At 39.5% G+C, this 25,634-nt stretch overlaps 1 protein-coding gene across 6 annotated transcripts in view; it reads left to right on the forward strand.

Annotated features, from left to right (window-relative positions):
* Positions 1-25,634, forward strand: part of MAPRE2 (microtubule associated protein RP/EB family member 2) — a 162,233-nt gene that overhangs the window by 110,445 nt on the left and 26,154 nt on the right. For all 6 annotated transcript variants that reach the window (XM_030553053.1, XM_030553050.1, XM_030553051.1 and 3 more), the window contains 2 exons: positions 509-654; positions 4,617-4,830. In XM_030553053.1, the coding sequence (XP_030408913.1) occupies positions 509-654; positions 4,617-4,830 (360 nt within the window). The remainder of the gene's footprint in view (positions 1-508; positions 655-4,616; positions 4,831-25,634) is intronic.

The raw sequence follows: 25,634 nt of genomic DNA on the forward strand, positions 1-25,634 counted from the left end.
TGAATAGGATTGGCTGCCAACTGAGCAAGCTACCTTATATCAATGTCATTGATTTCTTTGGTTCCAGGAAACAAAAATCTTTTCCCTTGATTCAACTTCGGGAAGCTGTAGGGGTCTGAAGACATTTATTAGGTGGCTTCCATTTAAACTGACAGCTAGGGACTTTATTACTTACTGTACAGGCAGCCCTGCTGTGTATAGGGATTCTACTTCAGTACAACACCACTTGTAAATGGAAGAATGATTTACTTTGCCTCAGTCATGGTCATCTTTTAGATGTTACACGACAGTGCTTGGTGCATCCAGACTGAATGAAAATAATATAGATATTAATAGGTCACTTACACTATTCAAAATTGTAGTGGACAGATAGGCATTGGGTACATGGCACTAGAAATGAATTACAGCAGTAGCTCTTAAGCATGGTTACTTTCTTTTCTGACTATAAATGCCACTTATTTATAGCTGGGTGCATCAAGATTAATGTCAATGCATTTTCTTGTTATAGGAGCAGCTTACTGCCAGTTCATGGACATGTTGTTCCCAGGGTGCATTAGCTTGAAGAAAGTAAAATTTCAGGCAAAGCTGGAGCACGAGTACATTCACAATTTCAAACTTCTGCAAGCATCATTTAAAAGAATGAATGTGGATAAGGTACGTTTTTAATATTTAAATAATTGTAATGTTTTACAAAACAATTTTCTATACTGGGTAGTGTATAATGGATATTGAGAACCAAAATGATGAATAACCAGACCCAGTTTTTCAAATTCTAAAGCCTGAAGTGGAGATCCCAGTTCTGTATTTAGATGCTCTCTCTGGCATTTTGACATCTAAAATGGGTATTTGGGTACAAAGGCAGAAAATGTGTAAACAGGTACACTTAGTGCTCAAGGTGAAAAACTGGGCCCAAAATAGTTAGTTGTCAGTAATTAAAAAATTACCACTCATTAGGTCCCCAAGTTCACGAGAGGGCCTCATGATAAAATGCTGTCCATTGGTAGATCCTTAAAATGAATAAATACTGGGATCCTCGTAAGGTGAGGGGAAAACTCAAGATCATGTGTGGTGACATTCCCAATAGAAGTAAACAACAAGCATTCTGTATCTATCGTTGTACTGAATACTACTTACTCAAGGTAGGATGTGAGGAGTTGTACATTTTTAACTATTGGAACAACTTTCCAAATGATGGAACCATATTGCTTGATAAGTCATTAAATCAAGATTGGATGTCTTTCTTTAAATAAACAGACTACCTAAACCACAAGAAGCTTGATGCTTCTATGGCCTATTATGAAGGAGTTCTAAAAAGATGATCCTGCCAGTCCCTTCTGGCCTTAAAACATATGAAACCATGCAATCTATCCAGAATTTACCTTTGAACATTACCTGTGAACAAATCAAACCATGCCCTGCCTGTCTTAAATGTAGAAAACTTATAAAATATGTAATCAGCATTTTGTCCAAGCAGGTCGACTTTCCTAGCAAAATACACATTGACAAATGAAGCTTTTTTCAATGTTTGTTCTTTGTGGTGTTTAGTCTCTCACCTGTTGTGCATTATTTGTTCTGTAAAGCTAAATATGTCTTTACCTTTCCTTTCCTTGACTTTAATCAATCATGTTGACCCATCCTCTGTGTTCCCCAGGCTACTTCCCCTTGATACAATCAGGTGTATATTCTGTGTGCAGATAGGTTCCTATCACACATTTTACTCAAACTAAATTTGAAGTGGTATAAGATTAACTGTTTCTCAACATGAATTTGCCCAGTTTGTGTAAGCAGTAACAACATAAACTAAACTGAATAAAAGTGAAAAGGTTTAAAATGCTGTCATGTTTCTGTTTTGCACGTACAAAATATCTGTTTGTAAAGATTTAGCTTAAAAAATAGTTATATGCCTGCTTTTAACCTCTGTATTCTGAATCTTAAACTGTTTTAGAAAGCACTATATTTTGAATGAATGTTATAGGACTTTTTATTACTAATTCATTATTACCATAATGCTGTAGATGCTTCTATTTAAAATGGATTGTTTTGGCAAAGCATTGAAAAGCCTAATAAAGTTGACGATCATGTCTTATTTTATAGGGAATAAACTCATTGTTTGGCAGTGCATCATTAAAAATACAAGCACAATAGACTGAGGGGATATTGTACAAAATGTGACATGATCTGTGATGTACAGGCTAGCTCTTGGTTTTTTAAAACACTGTGTTGTCGGCTTAGCCTTGTCATTTCCATTCCCCCTGAGACTCTAGGCACCCCTTTTCCAGTTGAAGAAAATGTGAATTGTTGCTAAGCAAGCCAAGGTGGCACTTCTAGCATTCCTACAGTAGTCCTTATCTGCCCACTGAAACGGGGAATGGCAATTGAATCGTGATCTTCAGAGAGCAGTGCAGAACCCTATCATTATGCTGCAGTACTGGGATTTAATCAGTTTCATTAGAGTCTTCACATTGGTGAAGAATTCACAAGATATTGATACAGAAGGGACTTTCTCACAGTCTTCATTATAGCTCATTAAAACTTCATGGGCAGTTTCCCAAACTCTTGCATGTAAACAAACCATTCTGTATACAGCATATGGGGAAGGTGGGGTGGGAATGATCAGGTTAGTACCTCAGTATTAGAATGAGTGTGTATTTCAAAAATATATATGAGTTTGAACTCCATTGTGGCTTTTAAATCCATTGCTTCACTACAGAGACAGGGTAGAGGGTGCCAGGGCCTAGCAGTATTGGTTGGTGACAATCTTCTTGAACAGGACATAGGTGAGAAGAATGCTTCTGAGGATTTTGTGGGAGTGCACCAGGGAACAGCTTCTTCCCCTTTTGGAGACGTACAGTATCGTGGGCACCCCACTTTAAGAAAGATGAGGACAAATAGGAGAAAGTCCAGTGGGGAGCACCAAAGAAAAAAAAATTCAGAAAACATGAATGATGTAAAACAATGTAATACTTTAGAGCCTGTAAGTCCACTCAGTCCTATTTCTTATTTAGCCAATTACTCAGACAAACAAGTTTGTTTACATTTACAGGAGATGATGATGAGGAAAAGTTGAAAGAATTGGGCATGTTTAGAGAAGAGAGGCTGAAGGAGGACGATATAAGTCTTCAAATATGACAAAGGTTATTATACAGAGAATGGTGACCAATTGTATTCCTGGCCACTGGGGGTAGAACAAGAAGTAATTGAATAAATGTCCAGCAAGGGAGATTTAGATTATGTATTAGGGAGAATTTTTAAGAACTGGAATAGGTTTTCAGGGGGCTGTGGAATCCTCCATCACTGGAGGTTTTTAAGAACAGGTTAGAGAAACACCTGCCAGAGATGGTTTAAGCATACTTAATCCTGCCTCAGGACAGGGGAGCAATTAGATGATACATTGATGTCTCTTCCAGCCCTACACTTCTATGATTCTGTGAGCCTTTTGCAGACACAACCAGCACTGACAGTGCTTACATAGGTTTGTCTAATGAGAACGCTTGAGATTCTGTTTCCCCACCATGCGTACACAGGAAAGTGTGAAAGAGAATTTCCTGTGTTCTGACAGCTCCTTGTACACCTACTGCATGCAGGCCAGAATCTGACCCTTTGCTTTTTGAAGAAATTATTCTTTTTTAGGACATACATCTAATCTCATGAAATATGTTAACGAAAATCTCCAACAGACTCCCTGTTACTTGTTGTTAAAGATGACAGTAGTTTCAGACTGGCTACATGCAACCACTCAAAGCTAAAATGAGCGTATCTGAAGAACAACAGTTGTAAAGGCTTATGTACAATGGTAGAGGTCTGCACAGGCCTCATTTTAAAGCCCGTCCCAAACTTGACTAGCGCATGGCCAAATCCAACTTGAGTGTCAGGTTGTTTTCAGACCTGACCCAACCGAAACCTGACACTCCTCCCCACTTTCCCAACCTGTGTCAACACTGCTGCCATCTCATCCTTAAGGTTTGTTCTGGTGGGGGCTCCCCACGCCCTTTGCCCACAATCCATCTCCATTCACCTCCTGCTTGTGGGTGTCGTCACAGCAGTGTCTACATGTACCAGTGCGGCTGGCTGCCCCACCTCATTGCACTGTACATTCTACAGCATAATAGATGTTACAATTCCTTAGCATACTTGCTCTATGGTGCGCAAAGCTCAGCACAACCATGGCCAGCAGGAGCAGGGCACTTAGCAGCCTCTGCCACGTTGCCTCACCAACCCCATGGGCAGGAGGAGATCATGAGAGACTACCCGAGTCACGCCCAAATGTGTTGGGTTGTTCTCAGACCTGAGTTGAACCCGACACTTGGAGATGGGGCATCATGGTGTTTGGGTCAGGTTGCAAGACACCGTACTATGGTATCGTAGTACTGGTACTTCTACCTTTTAGAAGAACATGCACTATTGAGAGGTTAGCTTGATGTTGTTAATGGAAAAATAGTGCTAGAAAATGAGTATTTAAAGGGGCTTTATATATAACTAAGCACAAACCATATCACTGTAAATCCAGAATGATGCAGGAGACACCACATTGGTAGTTATTTCTCAGATTATCTAACAATTTATGTATGTACTGGCAATGCAGTGTTACTGGAACCTTTTACCATTGTATTTTATAGGTGATTCCAGTGGAGAAATTGGTGAAAGGGCGCTTCCAAGACAACTTAGATTTTATCCAATGGTTTAAGAAGTTCTTTGATGCCAACTATGACGGTAAAGAGTATGATCCTGTCATGGCTCGACAAGGCCAAGATGCTCTTCCCCCACCAGATCCCGGTGAACAGATCTTTAACTTACCAAAAAAGTCCCATCATGCAAACTCTCCCACTGCAGGTATTGTAAATCTTGGAGATTTCCATTCCCATTTTACAGATAATGGTATAGTAATGTCTTAATCTGCTGTAAATAGCTTCAAGGTGGGGTCAAATTAGAAATGGGGTTTCAACATGCAGCCACCACGCTCTTTGTGTTTGTACTTTGCGCTATCTGGGGCTCACCATCTAGATTACATAAATGGACTTTTTGTGGGCATTTATTTAGTTGGTGTGTTTTGACCTGCCACATTATTACTGAAGATTTTACGGTCTGGGAGATAAATCCTATGACTCCAGTGTACCTAATGTTGGAGACAAAGCCAACTGACTGTTTTGCTGCAGAACCTGGGTGATATAAACTACTCAAGAATATAACAAATAGTTCCCCCACATACAGTTGCTAGCATAGTCCGGTTTTCTAGTATCTGGAATGTTTCCAGATCCTAAGTGCTGGCCCAAAAGCAGAAAATGGATTGATTTGTATTTTTAAATGTGCTGATCATTCAGACACCGTAATCTTCTAAGTGGACCACATGAAGTAATGTCCTATATCTTCAAAGGCATCATTGATTTTTTTTATTATTATTATTACTCAGCATGTATCTGAAAGGGGAATAAGCACCAAAGATCCATTTCTCAATTGTTCCTACACTGTCCATAGAGAATATGGGTCACAAAACAGATGCTTTTTTATCACTTTGACTAAACCAGGGAACAAGAGGGCAGCAGAAACATCTTAAAAATAACCCTAAGCATGTAGTGCAATCTCATTGCTTTAATCTGTTTTTCATTGTTTTGGGGGTGAGAGTAAGTCCTTTCCCAGCCTGCTCTCAAATAAAATCCACACATTGTGTAGAGTCAAATACTCACCTTTTCCTGGAGTTTGCCTTCAGCATTTAAATTAACAATAACATAAAGTTCAGTTCAAAACTCTACCTACCCTAGGCTTGGCTGCTTCTACAGTTCCTTCGTCAGTCTAAAGCCTAGATCCTTGAGATGGAACATGCTGCTCCCTACTTTCCCTTATATCCATGTGGGGTTGAACCACCTACCTCCATGAATTAGCAACACTCACTTAATCCACTTTCCCAGCAAGGTCAACACCTGCTAGCGCAGTGGAGTGTTTCAGAAAAACACTGCCAGCCTCTTATGCCGGGTTTGTAACACGACCACATTTTGGTTTTGTACCTCCTATATTTTTAACCTTTCGTTCTGAATTTCTGAGGAGCTGGTGTCTTTTGTGTACTTAGAGATGGCCATAGGTGTGTTGTCACATAGGGTGGGACATGTTTTTGATGCTTCCTGAATGGCTAAACGAAAAAAACAACCCTGATTTGGTGCACACACTCCCCAGGTCATCCCTGGTAATGGTTTAGCACCCAGGGCAACAACCCTGATAGACAACTCTGTGTATACTTCCCTGAGTGGTAGTTCCCTACCCCCCTTCAGAAAAGGAAGATTGCTAAGCTCTATTGCTAATTTAAAGTGAATGGTTTTAAAAATACTTATTAAGTATAAGCTTAACATGGATGGCAAATCAGACTATCTGCAGAGGGAATTAGTGAGTGTTGCTAATAGCTGGAAGATTGAGGAAATGAAATAGCTTTCAGTATTTGAACTGGGCAAGAGAGGTGTGGGTAGTAATGCCATATCCTCAGTCTTCAGGCTGCTGCTAGTTTGAAGAAAAAAATTAAAAGCGACACTGGATCAAAAACTGAGACACAAGACATTTCTCCAGTTCAAGTGATGGATGGGACAAATAAAGGTCTTCTGACAATTTCTAGACAGGCTTTGAGGAGTCAGGAAGTACATTGCTTTTCTTTCCATTAATTTAAATCTAGTCCGGAATTAGTGTTTATCGGTAATGCTGTTTTGATATTTTTTTCTACCAGATTCCAAATGGAGAATGTTTGTATACTTCAACATCAGTTGTCCATTATATCTAGAACAAGATTCTGTGTTTAGTCAAAAGTGTTGGTAGTTCATTGGAAAGTAGGTTTAACCCATTTAGTAACGTGTATATTAGTTTCACCAATATGTCATGTCTTAACTCATGTAAATTGCACTGTCTAAAGGAATAAGGTCTCTTATTGGATGAGAATACTTGCACTTACCAATAGAGTCCCAAGAGGAATATATCATGCATGTATATACTAGGGCAGTCAACCGGTTAAAAAAATTAATCATAAATGTTTTTTTTAACTGCACAATTAAATTGTGCGATTGATCACACTGTTAAACAATAATAGAATGTCATTTATTAAAATATTTTTGGATACTTTCTACATTTTCAAATATACTAATTTCAATTATAACACAGAATACCAACTGTACAATGCTCATTTTATATTTATTTTTATTATTATTTGCACTGTAAAAAACAAAAGAAATAAAATTTTTCAATTCACCTAATACAAGTACTGTAGTGCAATCTCTTTATCATGAAAGTTGAATGTAAAAATGTAGAATTATGTACAAAAAATAATTGCATTAAAAAATAAAACAATGTAAAACTTCAGAGCCTGTAAGTCCACTCAGTGCTATTTCTTGTTCAGCCAATCGCTCGACAAACAAGTTTCTTTACTTACGCAGGAGATAATGCCACCCACTTCTTCTCTCCTGTAAGTGAGAACAGGTGTTCTCATGGCATTGTTGTGGCTGGCATCTCAAGATATTTGCATGCCAGGTGCGCTAAAGATTCATGTGTCCCTTCAAACTTCAACCACCAATCCAGAGGATGTGTGTCCATGCTGATGACGGGTTCTGCTCAATAACAATCCAAAGCAGTGCAGACCAACTCATTTGCATTTTCATCATTTGAGTCGGATGCCACCAGAAGGTTGATTTTTCTGGTTCAGGTTCTGTAGTTTCCCCATCAGAGTGTTGCTCTTTTAAGACTTCTGAAAGCTTGCTCCACACCTCGTCCCTCTCAGATTTTGGAGGGCACTTCAGATTCTTACACCTTGGCTCGAGTGCTGTAGCTATCTTTTAGAAATCTCACATTGGTACCTTCTTTGCGTTTCGTCAAATCTGCAGTGAAAGTGTTCTTAAAATGAACAACGTGCTGGATCATCATTCGAGACTGCTGTAACATGAACTATATGGCAGAACGCAGGTAAAAGAGCTGGAGACATACAATTCTCCTCCAAAGTGTTCAGTCACAAATTTAACTAACGCATTATTTTTTTAACAAGCGTCATCAGCATGGAAGCATGTCCTCTGGAATGATGGCCAAAGCATGAAGGGATGTATGAATGTTTAGCATATCTGGCATGTAAATACCTTGCAGCAATGTTGGCAACAAAAGTGCCATGTGAATCTCTGTTCTCACTTTCTGGTGACGTAAATAAGAAGCGGACTTCTGAGCTCTAAAATTTTGCATTGTTTTGTTGTTGAGTGCAGTTACATTAAAAAAAAAAATTAAAAAAATTTACATTTGTAAATTGCACTTTCATGATAAAGAGATTGCACTAAAGTACTTGTATGAGGTGAACTGAAAAATACGGTTTATTTTGTTTATCATTTTTATGGAGCAAATATTTGTAATAAATAATATAAAGTGAGCAGTGTACACTTTGTATTCTATGTTGTAATTGAAATCAATATATTTGGAAATGTAGAATAACATCCAAAATAGTTTATAAATTTCAATTGGTATTCTATTGTTTACCAGTGCGATTAATCACGATTAATTTTTTTAGTTAATTGTGTGAGTTAACTGCGATTAATCGACAGCCCTAGTATATATGCATTTTGTGACCTGTTATCTCCATAAATCAGGAGGACTAGGAAGCAAGTTACAGTGGTATGAACAATGACTCTCTTTGCAACTGAAGATAGCGATCATAAGAGATCAGGTATATGTATACCTCTGAACAATGTATAGATGGTATATAAACACATAATACATTAGTGTACTATGATTAGTCTTAGATGCAATGAAAATCAGGAAATTCAAGGTTTATAGTTTCTGTAGCAGCTGTAAGTTGGCAATACTACACACCCAAGCTAAATCCTACCTGCATTACTCACGCAAGTACTATACTCCATTGACTTAAATGAGACTGCTCATGTGAGTAAGATTAGTAGGATTTAGCTAGTTATATTAAGTAACTAACATTAATTGTAGGTCAGTATATGTGGCAAAATAACAGTTACTTTTGAAAAGAAAGTTTGGATTTCCTAATTTTTGGTCCTAAGTCCTTTCATCACTGAGTAAATATTTGAATGCTGAAATATGAACTCTTTAAAATCTAAAACATAATGTCATATTAATTTAGGTTTATATTTACTTTCATTAACCAAACATAAAAGAATTAAATGAAAAGTAAAATCAAGTGCCAGTACGTTTGTTTGAATGATTGATCATTTGATTGCTGGCGCATCTCAAATTTTGAAGTAATGAAACCTAGCATAGGTGGTGCATAGTGGAGGCAGGGGGAGGCTAAGTCTTCGCAAACCTTGCACCATTTGGGTGAAGGGAAACAGTGGAAGATTTAAGACCCCCTGAAAAATTCCCCCCCATCACAGCACCAGGGCTCTTGCTCCCCACTACAGCTCCAGAGCTACGGTGGGGGCATAGGCCTTTTCTGATCTTGAGGTGGTGAGGGGGGAGCTCATGGAGGGTCTGGCCTCACAGGTGAAGAGACAGAGTGAGGCTGGAATGGGGGCAGGCCCATGGATGGATGGAATAGGGTGGGGCTGCAGTTGAAGGGGGGAGGGGCTCCTGGCTCGGCTCTTCAGCTAGGGCAGAGAACTCTACCACGGTCGAGCTCTCACCCTTCTTCCCACCCCCCTCTGGTCAGCCAGGGCCACGGGGCAGGAAGGGGACAGAGCAGTGAGTGGGGGCAAGCCCTCAGCTGGAAAAGGCTGGCAGGGGCTAAGCTCCCTAAAGGGAAGCTTCACCCACCGCCCATGAAACCTAGGATGAGAGACTTAAAATTGCAGGTACTGGGACCTGGCAAAGAAGCTACAAGAGCTTCTTAGTCCCATTCTGATGCTTTCCTGGCATAGGTAGGCAGCGGAGTGATCTCTTGGATCACGTCAGTGCAGGGACTGTCCTGAGGATGTAGTTGTGTGAATGGATATTAATAGCTGCATTCTGTCCACTGCAATCAAATAGTTTTGTGGGATATTCAGATGCAGTCAGCACTGGTCTAACTTTGTTCCTATTGAAGTCAGTGGTAAAACTCCCATTTACTTAAGTGGGGGCAGAGTTTGGTCAGTGCTGAGTGCTTTTGAAAACTCTACCTTTAATGCTCTTTGCATGCATAATGCATTGTATTAAGCTGCTTTTTAAAAGCATCTAGAAATAAAGCAGATGCCTTTTTGACTGTTAACTTTAGTTTGCTAGCAAAATGCTAAATTATACAATGAGTATTCTCCCACTCTTCTACAGGACTAAAACTGCTCCAAATGTGTGTGAAAACTTCACTGGTCAGATTTTCAAAAATGCTCTCAAATTGTTCTGTAATATCTACACTTGTATGATTATCTGTTTGCAAATCAAGATAACCACTGTACGTGCAGAAACATTGATTTTATAGTATCTCATATTTTCAGCATTTCACTAAACTGAAGGTGACATCTGGTACAAAAATGCTAATTAGACTCTGCGAGGTATGAGTGTGCAGGTAAGCACATACGAAAACTTTTGTGGATACAGTGTAGAAGGTCCCTTCTGAAAGTTTGAATTATGTTGGTTCAGAGAGGGTCCTGAGGATGCAGATCTGTGTGTGAATGCCAATATATAGTGCTTAAGAGTGTCAAGAACAGGATAGATGTGTGGACACTAAAACTAAATTTTTAAAAATTTTAAAGTATGTTTCCTTTTAATTCTGGCTAACATTCTTTATAAATTAGTCAAATAATTCCAAGAAACGTGAGTAATATATATTTAGTAGAGCTATCAATTAATCACAGTTAACTAACTGTTTAGGAGGCGGGGCTTACCTGCTTAGGGGTCCTATAAAAGTAGCCAGCCAGTCAGGCAGCGGCACAGACAGCTGCAGCGGCACAGCAGCCAGCAAACAGAGGAGTTCCAGAGGGAGTTTACAGGGGGAGGTTGTGGGGGAGACTAAGAGACCTAGACAGAGGAACTGACAGGCTAGTTAAGGGAGTGGGTAGTGGTCTGCCAGTGTTCTGGTGCCTGTTGGGGGTTTGTGTTGTGTTGTGTTTCTTGGACTACCAGGCTTTAGATGGAAAGGCTATGGCTGATACAGAGGCAGCAGTGAAAGACACAATGAGGATGACTGGATGTGGAAGCTGCGGCATGTACATGATCCTGGAGGGGGTACCTGTAAAGAGTTTTTTGTCTGCATGAATTGCCATAGAGCTGATGGAAGAAAAGATCCGAGGACTGGAGATGCAGGTGGAAACTCTAATCGAGTTTAGAAGGGGGTTCGAGCAGATGATGGAGCAAAGACATGAGGAGGCTGAAGGGATAAGCTCAGACTTGCAGATGGAAGCAGGACCAAAGAATTCTGAGGAGATACTGGTGGGTGAGGAAAGTGGACGGTGGAAGCATGTGACTAAGAGAACCAGGCAGAAGAAAAGACGGGGCAGTGAAGGAGAAATAGAACTCAGGAACAGGTTTGAAGAGTTGGAAAATGAAGAAGGGGCACAGCAGGTGGTTGCTGAAGGAGAGAGGGCAAGGAAAAAGAGAAGAGCTGTTAGTCCTACAGGAAGAGGGGAGGAGTCAATGGAGGCAACACCAAATATGAGCCCCAGGAGGATTGCAAGGGTGAATAGGAATCGAGAGGACTTGCAGCCAGTGGGTGCGGGGGATAGACCAGAGAATCACACTGTCACCAGGAAAAGGCAGGTCTACGTGACTGGGGACTCCTTACTGAGAAGAATAGACAGGCTTGTAACTAGAGCTGATCCAGAGAACAGAAGGGTGTGCTGTCTGCTGGGTGCTAAGATACAGGATGTGGACCTGAGGCTGAAAAGGATCCTAACGGGAGCAGGAAAGAATCTGTTGATTGTCCTTCATGTGGGAACGAATGATACGGCTAGATTCTCGCTGGAACGTATCAAGGGAGACTATGCCAGACTGGGGAAGACGCTTAAGGAAATCGAGGCTCAGGTGATCTTCAGTGGGATTCTGCCGGTTCCTAGAGAAGGGCAACAAAGGTGTGACAAGATTATGGCGATCAACAGATGGCTCAGGCAGTGGTGCTATAAGGAGGGGCTTTAGGATGTACGGCCACTGGGAAGCATTTATGGACAGAAGACTGTTCTCTCGGGATGGACTTCACCTGAGTAAGGAGGGAAATAGAATTCTAGGATGGAGGCTCGCCCAACTGATTAAGAGAGCTTTAAACTAGGAATCTGGGGGAGATGGTTGGGAGATGTCCAGGTGATCTCCACGCCACAATTTAACCTTGAGAGTGAAGAAAACAAAGTAAGACGGGATACAGCCGTGGACAGAAGAATTGACATAAGGAGGAAGGGTAGTGTAGATACCAGTCTAATAGGTGATGCTGGTGGTAGAATGTCTGTGCCTAACAGGGTAAAGAATGTCAGTGAAGCCAAACGGCAAAAATTAACATGTCTGTACACTAATGCGAGGAGCCTAGGTAACAAAATGGAGGAACTAAAGCTATTGGTGCAGGAAGTGAAACCGGATATTATAGAGAGAACAGAAACATGGTGGAATAGTAGTCATAACTGGAGTACAGGTATTGAAGGCTATGTGCTGTTTAGGAAAGACAGAAATAAAGGCAAAGGTGGTGGAGTAGCATTGTATATCAATGATGAGGTTAACTGTAAAGAAATAAGAAGTGATGGAATGGATAAGACAGAGTCTGTCTGGGCAAAAATCACACTGGGAAAGAAAACTACTAGAGCCTCCCCTGAGATAGTGCTTGGGGTGTGCTACAGACCTCCGGGATCTGATTTGGATATGGATAGAGACCTCTTTAATGTTTTTAATGAAGTAAACACTAATGGGAATTGTGTGATCATGGGAGACTTTAACTTCCTAGAGATAGACTGGAGGACAAGTGCTAGTAAGAATAATAGGGCTCAGATTTTTCTGAATGTGATAGCTGATGGAACCAACCAGAGGGGATGCCATTTTAGATTTGGTTTTGGTGAGTACTGAGGACCTCATAGAAGAAATGGTTGTAGGGGACAACCTTGTTTTGAGTGATCATGAGCTAATTCAGTTCAAACTAGATGGAAGGATAAACAAAAATAGATCTGGGACTAGGGTTTTTGACTTCAAAAGGGCTGACTTTAAAGAATTAAGGAAATTAGTTAGGGAAGTGGATTGGACTGAAGAACTTGTGGATCTAAATGCGGAGGAGGCCTGGAATTACTTTAAGTCGAAGCTGCAGAAACTATCAGAAGCCTGCATCCCAAGAAAGGGGGGAAAAAACATAGGCAGGAGTTGCAGACCAAGCTGGATGAGCAAGCATCTCAGAGAGGTGATTAAGAAAAAGCAGAAAGCCTACAAGGAGTGGAAGAAGGGTGAGATTAGCAAGGAAAGCTACCTTAGTGAGGTCAGAACATGTAGGGATAAAGTGAGAGAGGCTAAAAGCCATGTAGAGTTGGACCTTGCAAAGGGAATTAAAAACAGTAGTAAAAGGTTCTATAGCCGTATAAATAAGAAGAAAACAAAGAAAGAAGAAGTGGGACCGCTAAACACTGAGGATGGAATGGAGGTTAAGGATAACCTAGGCATGGCCCAATATCTAAATAAATACTTTGCCTCAGTCTTTAATAAGGCTAATGAGGAGCTTAGGGATAATGGGAGGATGACAAATGGGAATGAGGATATGGAGGTAGATATTACCACATCTGAGGTAGAAGCCAAACTTAAACAGCTTAATGGGACAAAATCGGAGGGCCCAGATAATCTTCATCCAAGAATATTAAAGGAACTGGCACATGAAATTGCAAGCCTATTAGCAAGAATTTTTAATGAATCGGTAAACTCAGGGGTTGTACCATATGACTGGAGAATTGTTAACATAGTTCCTATCTTTAAGAAAGGGAAAAAATGTGATCAGAGTAACTATAGGCCTGTTAGTTTGACATCTGTAGTATGTAAGGTCTTGGAAAAAATGTTGAAGGAGAAAGTAGTTAAGGACATTGAGGTCAATGGTAATTGGACAAATTACAACATGGTTTTACAAAAGGTAGATCGTGCCAAACCAACCTGATCTCCTTCTTTGAGAAGGTGACAGATTATTTAGACAAAGGAAATGCAGTAGATCTAATTTACCTAGATTTCAGTAAGGCATTTGACACAGTTCCACATGGGGAATTATTAGTTAAATTGGAAAAGATGGGGATCAATATGAAAATTGAAAGGTGGATAAGGAACTGGTTAAAGGGGAGACTCCAAAGGGTCGTACTGAAGGGTGAACTGTCAGGCTGGAAGGAGGTTACTAGTGGAGTTCCTCAGGGATCACTTTTGGGACCAATCTTATTTAACCTTTTTATTACTGACCTTGGCACAAAAAGCGGGAATGTGCTAATAAAGTTTGCAGATGACACAAAGCTAGGAGGTATTGCTAACACAGAGAAGGACCAGGATATCATACAGGAAGATCTGGATGATCTTGTAAACTGGAATAATAGTAATAGGATGAAATTTAATAGTGAAAAGTGCAAGGTCATGCATTTAGGGATTAATAATAAGAATTTTAGTTATAAATTGGGGACACATCAGTTGGAAGCAACAGAGGAGGAGAAGGACCTTGGAGTATTGGTTGATCACAGGATGACTATGAGCCGCCAATGTGATATGGCCGTTAAAAAAGCTAATGCAGTTTTAGGATGCATCAGGCGAGGTATTTCCAGCAAAGATAAGGAGGTGTTAGTACCGTTATATAAGGTGAGACCTCATCTGGAATACTGTGTGCAGTTCTGGTCTGCCATGTTTAAGAAGGATGAATTCAGACTGGAACAGGTTCAGAGACGGGCTACTAGGATGATCCGAGGAATGGAAAACCTGTCTTATGAAAGGAGACTCAGAGCTTGGCTTGTTTAGCCTAACCAAAAGAAGGTTGAGGGAGAATATGCTTGCTCTTTATAAATATATCAGAGGGATTAATATTAGGGAGGGAGAGGAATCATTTAAGCTTAGTACCAATGTAGACACAAGAACAAATGGGTGTAAACTGGACACTAGGAAGTTTAGACTTGAAATTAGACGAAGGTTTCTAACCATTAGAGGAGTGAAGTTCTGGAACAGCCTTCCAAGGGGAGTAGTGGGGGCAAAAGACATATCTGGCTTTAAGACTAAGCTTGACAAGTTTATGGAAGGGATGGTATGATGGGATAGCTTAATTTTGGCAATTGATCTTTGATTATCAGCAAGTAGATATGCCCAGTGGTCTGTGATGGGATGTTAGATGGGATGGGATGAGTTACTGCAGAAAATTCTTTCCTGAGTGCTGGCTGGTGAGTCTTGCCCACATGCTCAGGATTTAGCTGATTGCCATATTTGGGGTTAGGAAGGAATTTTCCTCCGGGGCAGATTGGCAGAGGCCCTGGAGGTTTTTCGCCTTCCTCTGCAGCGTGGGGCATGGGTCACTTGCTGGTGGATTCTCTGCAGCTTGAGGTCTTCAAACCACAATTTGAAGACTTCAATAACTCAGACATAGGTTAGAGATTTGTTATAGAAGTGGATGGGTAGGGTTCTGTGGCCTGCTTTGTGCAGGAGGTCAGACTAGATGATCATATTGGTCCCTTCTGACCCTGAAGTCTGTGAGTCTGAGTCTATGAATTAAAAAAAATAACCGTGATTAATCACAGTTTTAATTGCACTATTAAACAGTAGAATACCAATTGAAATATATTAAATATTTTGGATGTTTTTCTACATTTTCGTATAATAATCTGTTTTATAATTGAAATTAAAGTGTGTATTTATTACAAATATTTGCACTGTAAAAATGATAAAATAAATATTTTTCAATTCACCTCATACAAGTACTGTAATGCAATATCTTTGTTGTGAAAGTGCCATTTACAAATGTCGATTTTTTTTTTGTTACATAACTTCACTCAAAAACAAAACTATGTAAAACTTCAGAGACTAAAGTCCACTCCATCCTGCCTCTTGTTCAGCCAATGGCTAAGACAGACAAGTTTGTTTACATTTACAGGAGGTAATGCTGCCCACTTCTTATTTACAGTGTCACCAGAAAGTGAGAACAGGCATTTGCCTGGCACTTCTGTAGCGGGCATTGCAAGGTATTTACGTACCAGATATGCTAATCATTTGTATACCCTTTCATGTTTCGGCCACCATTCCAGAGGACATGCTTCCATGCTGATGACACTTTAAAAAAAAACACACGTTAATTAAATTTGTGACGGAACTCCTTGGGGGAGAATTATATGTCCCCTGCTCTATTTTACCTGCATTCTGCCACATATATTTCATGTTATAACAGTCTCAAATGATGACCCAGCACATGTTGTTCATTTTAAGAAGACTTTCGCTGCAGATTTGACAAAACGCAAAGAAGGTACCAATGTGAGATTTCTAAAGATAGCTACAGCACTTGAGCCAAGGTTTAAGAAGCTGAAGTGCCCTCCAAAATCTGAGGGACGAGGTGTGAGCATGCTTTCAGAAGTCTTAAAAGAGCAATGCTCTGATGCAGAAACTACAGAAACCAAACCACTCAAAAAGAAAATCAGCCTTCTGCTGGTGGCATCTGACTCAGATAATTAAAATGAACATGAGTCGGTCTGCACTGCTTTGGATCATTATCAAGCAGAACCTATCATCAGCATGGATGCATGTCCTCTGGAATGGTGGTTGAAGCATGAAGAGACTTATGAATCTTTAGCGCATCTGGCATGTAAATATCTTGCAATGCTGGCTACAACAGTGCCATGAGAATGCCTGTTCTCACTTTTAGGTGACATTGTAAGCGGGCAGCATTATCTCCTCCAAATGTAAACAAACTTGTTTGAGTGATTGGCTGAACAAGAAGTAGGACTGAGTGGACTTGCAGGCTCTAAAATTTTAGATTGTTTTATTTTTGAATGCAGTTTTTTTGTACATAATTCTGCTTTTGTAAATTCAACTTTCATGATAGAGATTGCACTATGGTACTTCTATTAGGTGAATTGAAAAATATTATTTCTTTTGTTTTTATACAGTGCAAATACTTGTAATCAAAAATAAATTTAAAGTGAGCACTGTACACTTTGTATTCTGTGTTGTAATTGAAAACAATATATTTGAAAATGTAGAAAGCATCCAAAATATTTAAATAAATGACATTCTGTTGTTTAACAGTGCGATTACTCATGATTAATTTTTAATCGCTTGACAGCCCTAATATTTAGCCACCAATAAATCTTTATAGATATAGATAAATTGAAATATTATCTATATCTGCCTAGTTGGCAGAGACACTAATATTGATTTGCTCCACAAAATAACATTTTGTGTTTCAATCAGACACTTATGTAAATCTTTTAATTATTATTCCTAACTAGTTAATGCTTTTCCTAACATTTTGTTCTGTTTTTTCAGAAGTACAAAAAGATTTAGCTGGGAATCTCCCACTAACAAAATTAAACTGCTAAATCCCTAAAGGCTGCTTTGAAAGTTTACCCCTAAAAGGTAGTTGTAACAAGCTAGAATTATTTTCAATCTGCCTTAATCTGATGCCAAACCCTCAGAGCCAGATGGAGTTTGTCATCTGTTTACCATTTCTGTAAATAGATGTTTATCCATATCTGTGCAAATGCTGTGTTTGCTCCCCAACTTGCATTTAGCAACCTAAGTTTGTTTTGTTTGTAAAAATTAAGAATAAGGAGAAATATTAACTTTGTTTCAAAAATGAGGGTTCCAAGGAGCTTTTTCTGACATCTTCAAAGAGCAGTCACTCTTAAAAGTCAGGGCAGGTCAAGGATAATGCAGCTTGGAAATTGTAGCATAAATAGTTCCCTGGGACTAATCTTCTGTGCCACTCTCATGTTGCCTTCATTCCTTGGTAAGTCAGAGCCAATTTGTAAAAGAACTGATATATAGTATGATCTGTGTATGGAATTTGATAATGGTACCTTTCAGACTACATGAAGTGGCAGTTCTCTGGAATAAGGAGCCCCAATTCATCACATACTATTCCACTGTACAAGGGGAATACACATACCTGTTTTCATAAGGATTGGTACCAACAGTATATACTCCATTACAGGCTTGCCGCCAGCACCACAGGTTCCTCATATATAGTGCCATCTGCCAGCTCAATATTGCTCAGGTCCTTTAAATATTCTCTTATACCCTGTTTTTCCTTATGATATAGTAAACAGTCAACAGATGTAGGCTCAAAGTTGTTGTGCGGGATTAAAATACAACTTTTTTTTGTTGTTTGTGCCGATTTTAATTCTACCTGTATGAAATAGTCTGATCAGGTTGTTGGGATTTCAGCTCAGAAAGCTTATGCAAGCATTCCCAAATGTAAATCACACCTCAATAGGCCACCATATTTTTGGGGTGGGGAGCATCAAAAATTTGTGGACAAAAGACAACTTAGTATGGAAATAATTTTTTATTAGGTTAAAATTCCAGAAGATTCTTCAGTCTGAAGAATGTTTTGCCTTTTGAAGTATCCTGTGAGAATCAGATGGCTAAAGCAGTGCCTGGAAAATACTGGAGAATCACATGATGGCTAAAAATAAGCACATCTATGACAGGGAAAATAACCAGGGCAGAATTAACTGTTTGTCCGTGAACGTTTACAGAGAATGAAACAGCCATCTGAAGCCTTTTGTGCAAGGAGAACTGGTGTTTTTTATAATGCTGTATGGAAAGAGAAATATGTGAGATCTGTTTGCATGGGTTATAGCATCATACAATGTGAGGTGTGCTGTAAATTAATTTTTGGATAAAATATTTTTTTTTATTCTTAGTGTAATAAAACTTAAATGTAGGTGTTAGTGATATGCTGACAAACATGGAGACTTGAGTTAGCAGGTATTACTCAAAGAATTAATTTCTGCCATCTTTTCTCTCTCCTCTTTCCTTCTCCACCAAACCCTGTTGCCACCCTTCCTGTAGGTCAGACACAACTATATAATCACATCTGTTTTCATTTCAATATGTAGTTCTTTAACTCTTTCTCATGTTGTATTGTTGCAGAAGATCTAGAATGCTTTGAGGGCATAGTCTGTACGGGTGATATATATGCTGAGAGGGCATATTCAAAAGTGTGTTGTTTTTTACTTTAAAAACCTGGTGTTTGGAGTTCAGGGAAGGAGTTGAAATACCATTGGAAACTGAAGTGGTCCTTTCACAGAATCGGTACAGCACTGACAGTGCAGGCTTTCCTGTTCCACCTTGATACGTAGGAACCAGCTGTAAGAGTGAGAAGGTAGTTCAGTTTCCATTCATATTAAAAGTAATGGCCTCTCTACTAGAGGGCCAGCAAGCTTGTTCCAAGGTGACATGGACTACTGTTCTAGAAACTGGGCTGAAAACCTAGAAAAATATGGCACTATCAAGATGCTATAAATTATAAACTGTGCATTTAACATTAGTCTTTCTTGGGTCTCTTACTCTTTTTTCTAATCTCCAGTATGCCAATGTAGTTCTAATTGAGAAAATTTGTTAATAAACTGTCTTTCCCTCTGGGCAGTTTTTTTTCAGACTTCCCTTTATTGATGCACATTGCTAAATTCTGAATATATAAACAAAAACAAAACCCCACAGATATCGGTTTACAAGACATAGTGACCAATTTAAAATGGCTCCTTCTGCTGCTACAAAGTGGTTGAACCCATTTTACCTAAGCCATCGGGTGGTAATTAAGGCCAGGTGAAATTTTTCCATCAAAACTGTTTTCTGGTGGAAAATTGGATTTTCAATTAAACAATTTTTTCATTACATTCAAAAATGTCAAGTTTTTCCTTGAAAAATCTAAACCAGAAAAGCTTACGGTTTATGATTGAATTTTTGGTTGTAGGATCAAAAGTCAAAATTTTCCACAGGGCAATAATCCATTTTCCAGCTAGCTCTAGTGGTAATATCTTCCTAAATGGCTTTCCCAATCATTTTCAAATTGTGGTCTACAGAGCCTCTTCCATCACAAGGAGGAAGTATGTATAATTGAACTCCATCAGTCACACCCCATCCCAGAAATCTTTTACTGTGCATATACTGGATTACAAGTAGAGATTCCAGTATGTAGTCCTGTTAGGTTGCTGGAGTCTGTTTACAAAGATTTTCTTTGTCAGCTTTATGGCAAACACAGTCAGTGTGGGTTTATTAAGTTTGGAGGGCAGACTCAAACTGCAAAGAGGCCAAGGGCAGTGAGCGCTGAAGGCAAGGTGAAGAGATTTGTTACTAATGTAAAGTCCTACACCCATGGAGAGGAAATAAATAGCACAGTAGTGTCAAGCAGCTGAATCTATTGCATTAAAGCAAGTTTATTTCAACTGGTCTCTATAATAGTGTCCTACTATTTAATGTAACTGAGTCATCCAGCCACCACATGGAATGGAAGGTGTGGATAAGGGATGGGAAAAAGCTCTCTGAAGCCTCCCTATCTTAAATTCTGACCAATATGAAAGTTTGAGAACCACATCTATATCCCATTACTGATCTGACTTTCACATGATCCAGAGGAGAAAAGATCCTTAGTCTCTGCTAAGTTACTGGAGTGTACAACCATGGTAGTTCAGCATATTACTTACCGGTATGTTGTTAAGATTTACTACTTTGAACTGTAACATTTGTTTTAGACCAGCTGCCTCCATTCATGCCTTCTACTTTGAATGATCAGTTACAGGTTTTACTGGAAACAATATTTTTTTCCAACAAATCCCTCCATGATGCCTTGTAATTTACATTCCTGATGGATTCAACTGCTTCAACAACAGCAAAAAAAACTGCCTGGAGTGGCAAGCAGAGCATATGTACTCTTTGATTAATATCTAATGAAAGGAGTTGAAACTGCATTGCAAAAAATATATGGGGCTTAATGTTTTATTATGTTAAGTTCTAATTATACACATGCTGAAGTGGTTAATTATATATAGCTCTAGGCCTCTTACATAGTGTTCTATAATATAGAACAGAAATGAGTTATTCAGAGACATGGCCAACATTCAAGAGTGAAATGCAGAGCCTCATTTATGATACACTTTTAAGCAGAGTGGTCACACTTTGCCCAGCTAAAGCTGCTTTGGCAGCTTGCTGCGAGCCTAGGAGCATACCTAATTTGTCTAATATTAAGCAAATTGTGGCCTCCCTTCTTTAATGCTAAAGTGGAAATCAGACTATCAATCCACGTAGATAGTGCTCCAAATTGATCAAAGAGACCTCCAGTGGACTAGGTCTAGCACAAAGGCTGCACTTTCGCCAACCTGATATAAAGGTTTCCAGATCTGAGAATAGCAGTGTGCACTAAAATTCTGCTCTGTAACTTTCCCATGCAGACACTGTGGAAGTGAATGATTCTTGCCTACAGCATCCACATGGGAGAGATACAGCACAACATTTTGATGCATACTGCTATTCATACCCTTTTAGGTCAAACTGTGAGGCAGTGTAGACGGACTTTGAGTTACGCAAGCTCATTTCCTTTAGGTATGGGGCAGACTTAAGAAACAACATTTAAGTTTTTAGCAATAGCTAAGAAGTTTGGTCTGAGGATGTCAGTGGGTGAAAAAGGGGCCCTAAACAATGCAGTAGAGTTACAGTTCTTCTGAAGACCGAGGATTAGATTTTTGTCTTGGGTCACAAATGAAATGCGTTAAGTCTCTGATCCCATTCAGCGGGGAGGGTGTCATCCCCCCTACCCCACGCAAACCCGCCACACAATCGAGCAGGCTCCTGCATGTCCACTGAGCTGTGAGGGGAAGCATGCATGACCACTAATTCCCTTGTCTTTAAAACAAATCTGTGGGAAAGAGGGATTCTCTCAGTAATGATTTAGTTCATAGGGAAGCTGTTAATTCAAATGACCTTTTCTAAAGCTTAATCTTCCTGAAAGATTGTTTCTTCTCAGGAGCATGTCACCAGTGTAATTTCTTATTTCAGCCCCCTTTTTTTTTTAGTGAAGTTGACAGAAGAAATACTGCAGTTAATGTGAGCGAGTCCCAGATTCCACTCAAGCAATGACCATGAATGATGAAGCAGAGTACAATGTTTTGGTGTGTCCCTTCTCACTGCATTCATGTCGTTGTCACATGAGCAGAAGTTCATGCCATTTTCCACAAATATTAAGCAAGTTACTAATTACTGACATAGCTTCAGAGATAATTTGCCCTTGAGGCAATCAATAGTTGGGGTATTTTGTCTGTAGAACTACAAATAAAGCCTAGAAGTCATATTTAGACAGAATCCTGTACCCATTAATATGAATACATCTACTCAGAGTATTAAGTGACCTGACATTCTGATCCCACATTTTTGTAATCAGCAATGAAAAGTTTGGGATTGTAGCAGTTTATATAAAATTTAAACATTTTAAATCTGGACATAAAAACTCCTGTTTAGCAAAAAGGAAAGAAAATAGAAGCTGTAGTGGGAAATTCTTTGGCATAATGAGACTGATAGTAATTATGTTTTTTAGGGCATCATTAATATACTGCTTGAGAATTGTAATGTTTTTAATATCTGCTCTATCCAATTTATATTACATTGTCAAGATAAAAATAATTGCTGTCTTTATAAACAGTATATTAAATGATCTTACACCGGTGGTGGTTGTATGGCCAGGTACAAACTAAAATGAACTGAGGGTTAATTCAGGCAGCTGTGATGCTGCTAACAAGCTCAGTGACATGGTACATTTAAAATTGAGATGTGAGCTAACATAAAATCATAACAAACTGTCAGTTTTGGACATTTAAAGTTAACCCTGTATGACTGGGAGTTGAGACTGCCTGTTAGCATCCCATCTGTTGGTAATGAAATGCCTCATATGCCAGTGATGATTGAAAGGAACTATTACATGACATGATATGTAGGGGAGTCATTTGATTGTTTTCATGAATCTTTCTTTTGAAAATACAGTTGAAACTGTCATGGACATCTGCCTAGACAGGAATGTATAATAGATATTGCTATTTATTTCCATAGTACTAGCAAAGTGTCTGGTACTTTTGCAGGTAACAAGATATCCCTGTTACCCAAACGAATAAATGTATAGTTAAAATGGACAACATGCTGACACAGAGCAGGCTGGAGATCAGAGGCAATAAAAACTACGTTAATGAACAAAGACATACACAGAGCATGTATCTTGTTAAGCTGTTTGGGGCAGGGACTGTCCTCCTTGCTGCATATCTGTCCAGAGAATATGTAGTACAGTGTGGGCCTGATATCTGATTGGTGCCCTTGGATTCCATAATATACAAATAAATAATAATTAAATCACATTGGCTGGAGTAAGTGCACAGACAAAAATTAATAATGAAAGTAAAATACTCTTTTTCTCAATAAAGAAATAAGAAAGTCTGCTGCTATTCAGCTCTGAGGAGATACTATCCTATTTTCTGTGTACTGCATCTTTAAATGTAAGGACTTTGCCAGTCTGCTGGGAGAATGAAGGGAGGTGGGAAGAGTGTTGAGGGCAGGTTCAAGATGGAGGATGTGAGAGACTCAGTACCATGGGATTCTGGCTTGGAATCCTCATGCTAAAATAAGTCATCTAGACTGGAAGAACATGTTGGCTATTTGTGTATGGAAAATATAGCGCCTTTCCACACAGAATTAATGGAGCCATTCCAGATTCACAATGGTGTCAATAAGTGCAGCATTTGCACTCCTAGTGTTCAATTGTGCAGTTATTAAGTCTATCAAGGTTTCCCGTTGTGAGTCCCAAGTTACAGGTACTTAACTGATTAAAAATGGTCTGGGCTGAAATATTGCATTTAATCATCGTTCCGGATTGGAGCGGTTACACTTTTTTATAAAATTACGGTTCTGTTGGAAATTCATTTCCTCCCAGGGGCTTTCCCTGAGGCCAAACCAAAAGAGTAAACGTGGAGGTAAAACTTACTTTAATGCAAAAGATTTTCAGTTAGCAGAGGATGCCCAGCAAATTCTATTTGAATTTCATTTTCAGCTGTCTCTAGCTCATGCCATCTGGAGCATTCAGATTATTTAACTTTTTTTAAACTACATTACTGATTATGGATATCAGAACATCCTGTTCATTTAGGGCCTGATCCTGAGCAGTAAGGCGCATAGCTAACTCCAGCTGACTTTAGTGGGGTTGAAGTGCTTAATGTCACTCAGCACAAGGAATTAAAAAAGCCATAGACTTAATATTTTAAAGCATAGTCCTTTAATAACTCTTATGCTTATGAAAGATGCTATATGAGCAGTGTTATCAAATGATCTCTAACCACAGGCAGGAAACAGTCTGAGCTTTCCCAGAATACCCCACTATGGTGCCTCAAATTGCAATTGAAAGAGAACATCTAGAGGTGAGAGAGTAGGTAGATGACTGTGCCTATCCAGTTCGTGCTCTCTGCTCATATTCAGTACATGCGTTTTTATGATTAGAAGTTTTATGAGGTGGACTCAGGCTGTATAACATCAGATTCTAAACATATTCTATGTCCAGTGATTTATATGTTTCACATCCCATACCTAGGGACCTACCAAATTTATGGCCATGAAAAATGCGTCATGGACTGTGAAATATGGTCCTCCGTGTCCAGTGAAATCTGGTCTTTTGCAGGCCCTTACCTTACTATACAGATTTCACAGGGGAAACCAGTGTTTCCCAAATTGGGAGTCCTGACCCAAATGGGAATTGCAGAGCGATCACAAGGTAATTTTAGGGGAGTAGTGTTATTCCTATGCTTGCTTCTGTGCTGCCTTCAGAGCTGGGTGGTTGGAGAGTGGCAGCTGCTGACTGAGGGCCCAGCTCTGCAGTGCAGAGGTAAGGGTGGCAATACTATACCATGCCATCCTTACTTCTGCGTTGTTGCTGGCGGTGGCTCTGCCTTCACAGCTGGGCTCCCAGCCAGCAGCTGCTGCTCTCCAGCCGCCCAGCTCTGAAGTCAGCAGCACCGCCAGAAGCAGCAGCACAGAAGTAAGAGTAGCAGTGCTGCAACCACTCCTATAATAACCTTGCGGAAATGCCCCCCACCCCCGCTCTTTTTTTTTTTTAAGCCAGGACCCCTACAATTACAACACCATCACATTTAAGATTTAAATTGCTGAAATCATGAAATTTTATTATTTTAAAAATCCTATGACTGTGAAACTGACCAAAATGGACCATGAATTTTATATGTCCCTAGCCAGACCCTATTACTAATTCCTAAAGTTATACCACCATTTTTTAAGTTGGTATTCTAATGGTATTAGTTTTTGCCATTGTAGGTTGCAGTTGGAGATAATAAGTCTCGATCCTTGATCTTGATATGCATAAAAAGCCATATTCAGTTATTTTCTGGTAACAACTATCTAAGTGTGTGTGCGCGTGCACACGTGGGTGTGTGTGTTTTTTCAATGGGTGGCTTCTTCCGTTCATTGTGTTCTGGTCTAGAATGTTGTAACCCAAGGCATTACTGGACAAAGTGTGTCCATATTGCACTGTCTTGTCACTTCTGCTGTCTCCTGTTCATCTGTAAATGCAATTCAGAAATGCCCTCTTGGGTTAAACAGACATGAACTTACTGCTTCCTATACATCTGACCATGTATCCACCTAATTTCTACACTAGCGCTGCATATTAGTTATTCTGTACATTGTACCCTACTATAGAAGTGAAAAAGTTACTAGTTTCTGGAACTCCTTCTTTCCAAGCTTTTCAAATCTTTTCAAAACCTGTGTTCACTTTAACCTGTGACTCTAAATCATCCTCGCCTTGCCCGTCTTCT

This window comes from Gopherus evgoodei, chromosome 2, assembly GCF_007399415.2.
Source record: "Gopherus evgoodei ecotype Sinaloan lineage chromosome 2, rGopEvg1_v1.p, whole genome shotgun sequence".
Taxonomy (NCBI): Eukaryota; Metazoa; Chordata; order Testudines; family Testudinidae; genus Gopherus; species Gopherus evgoodei.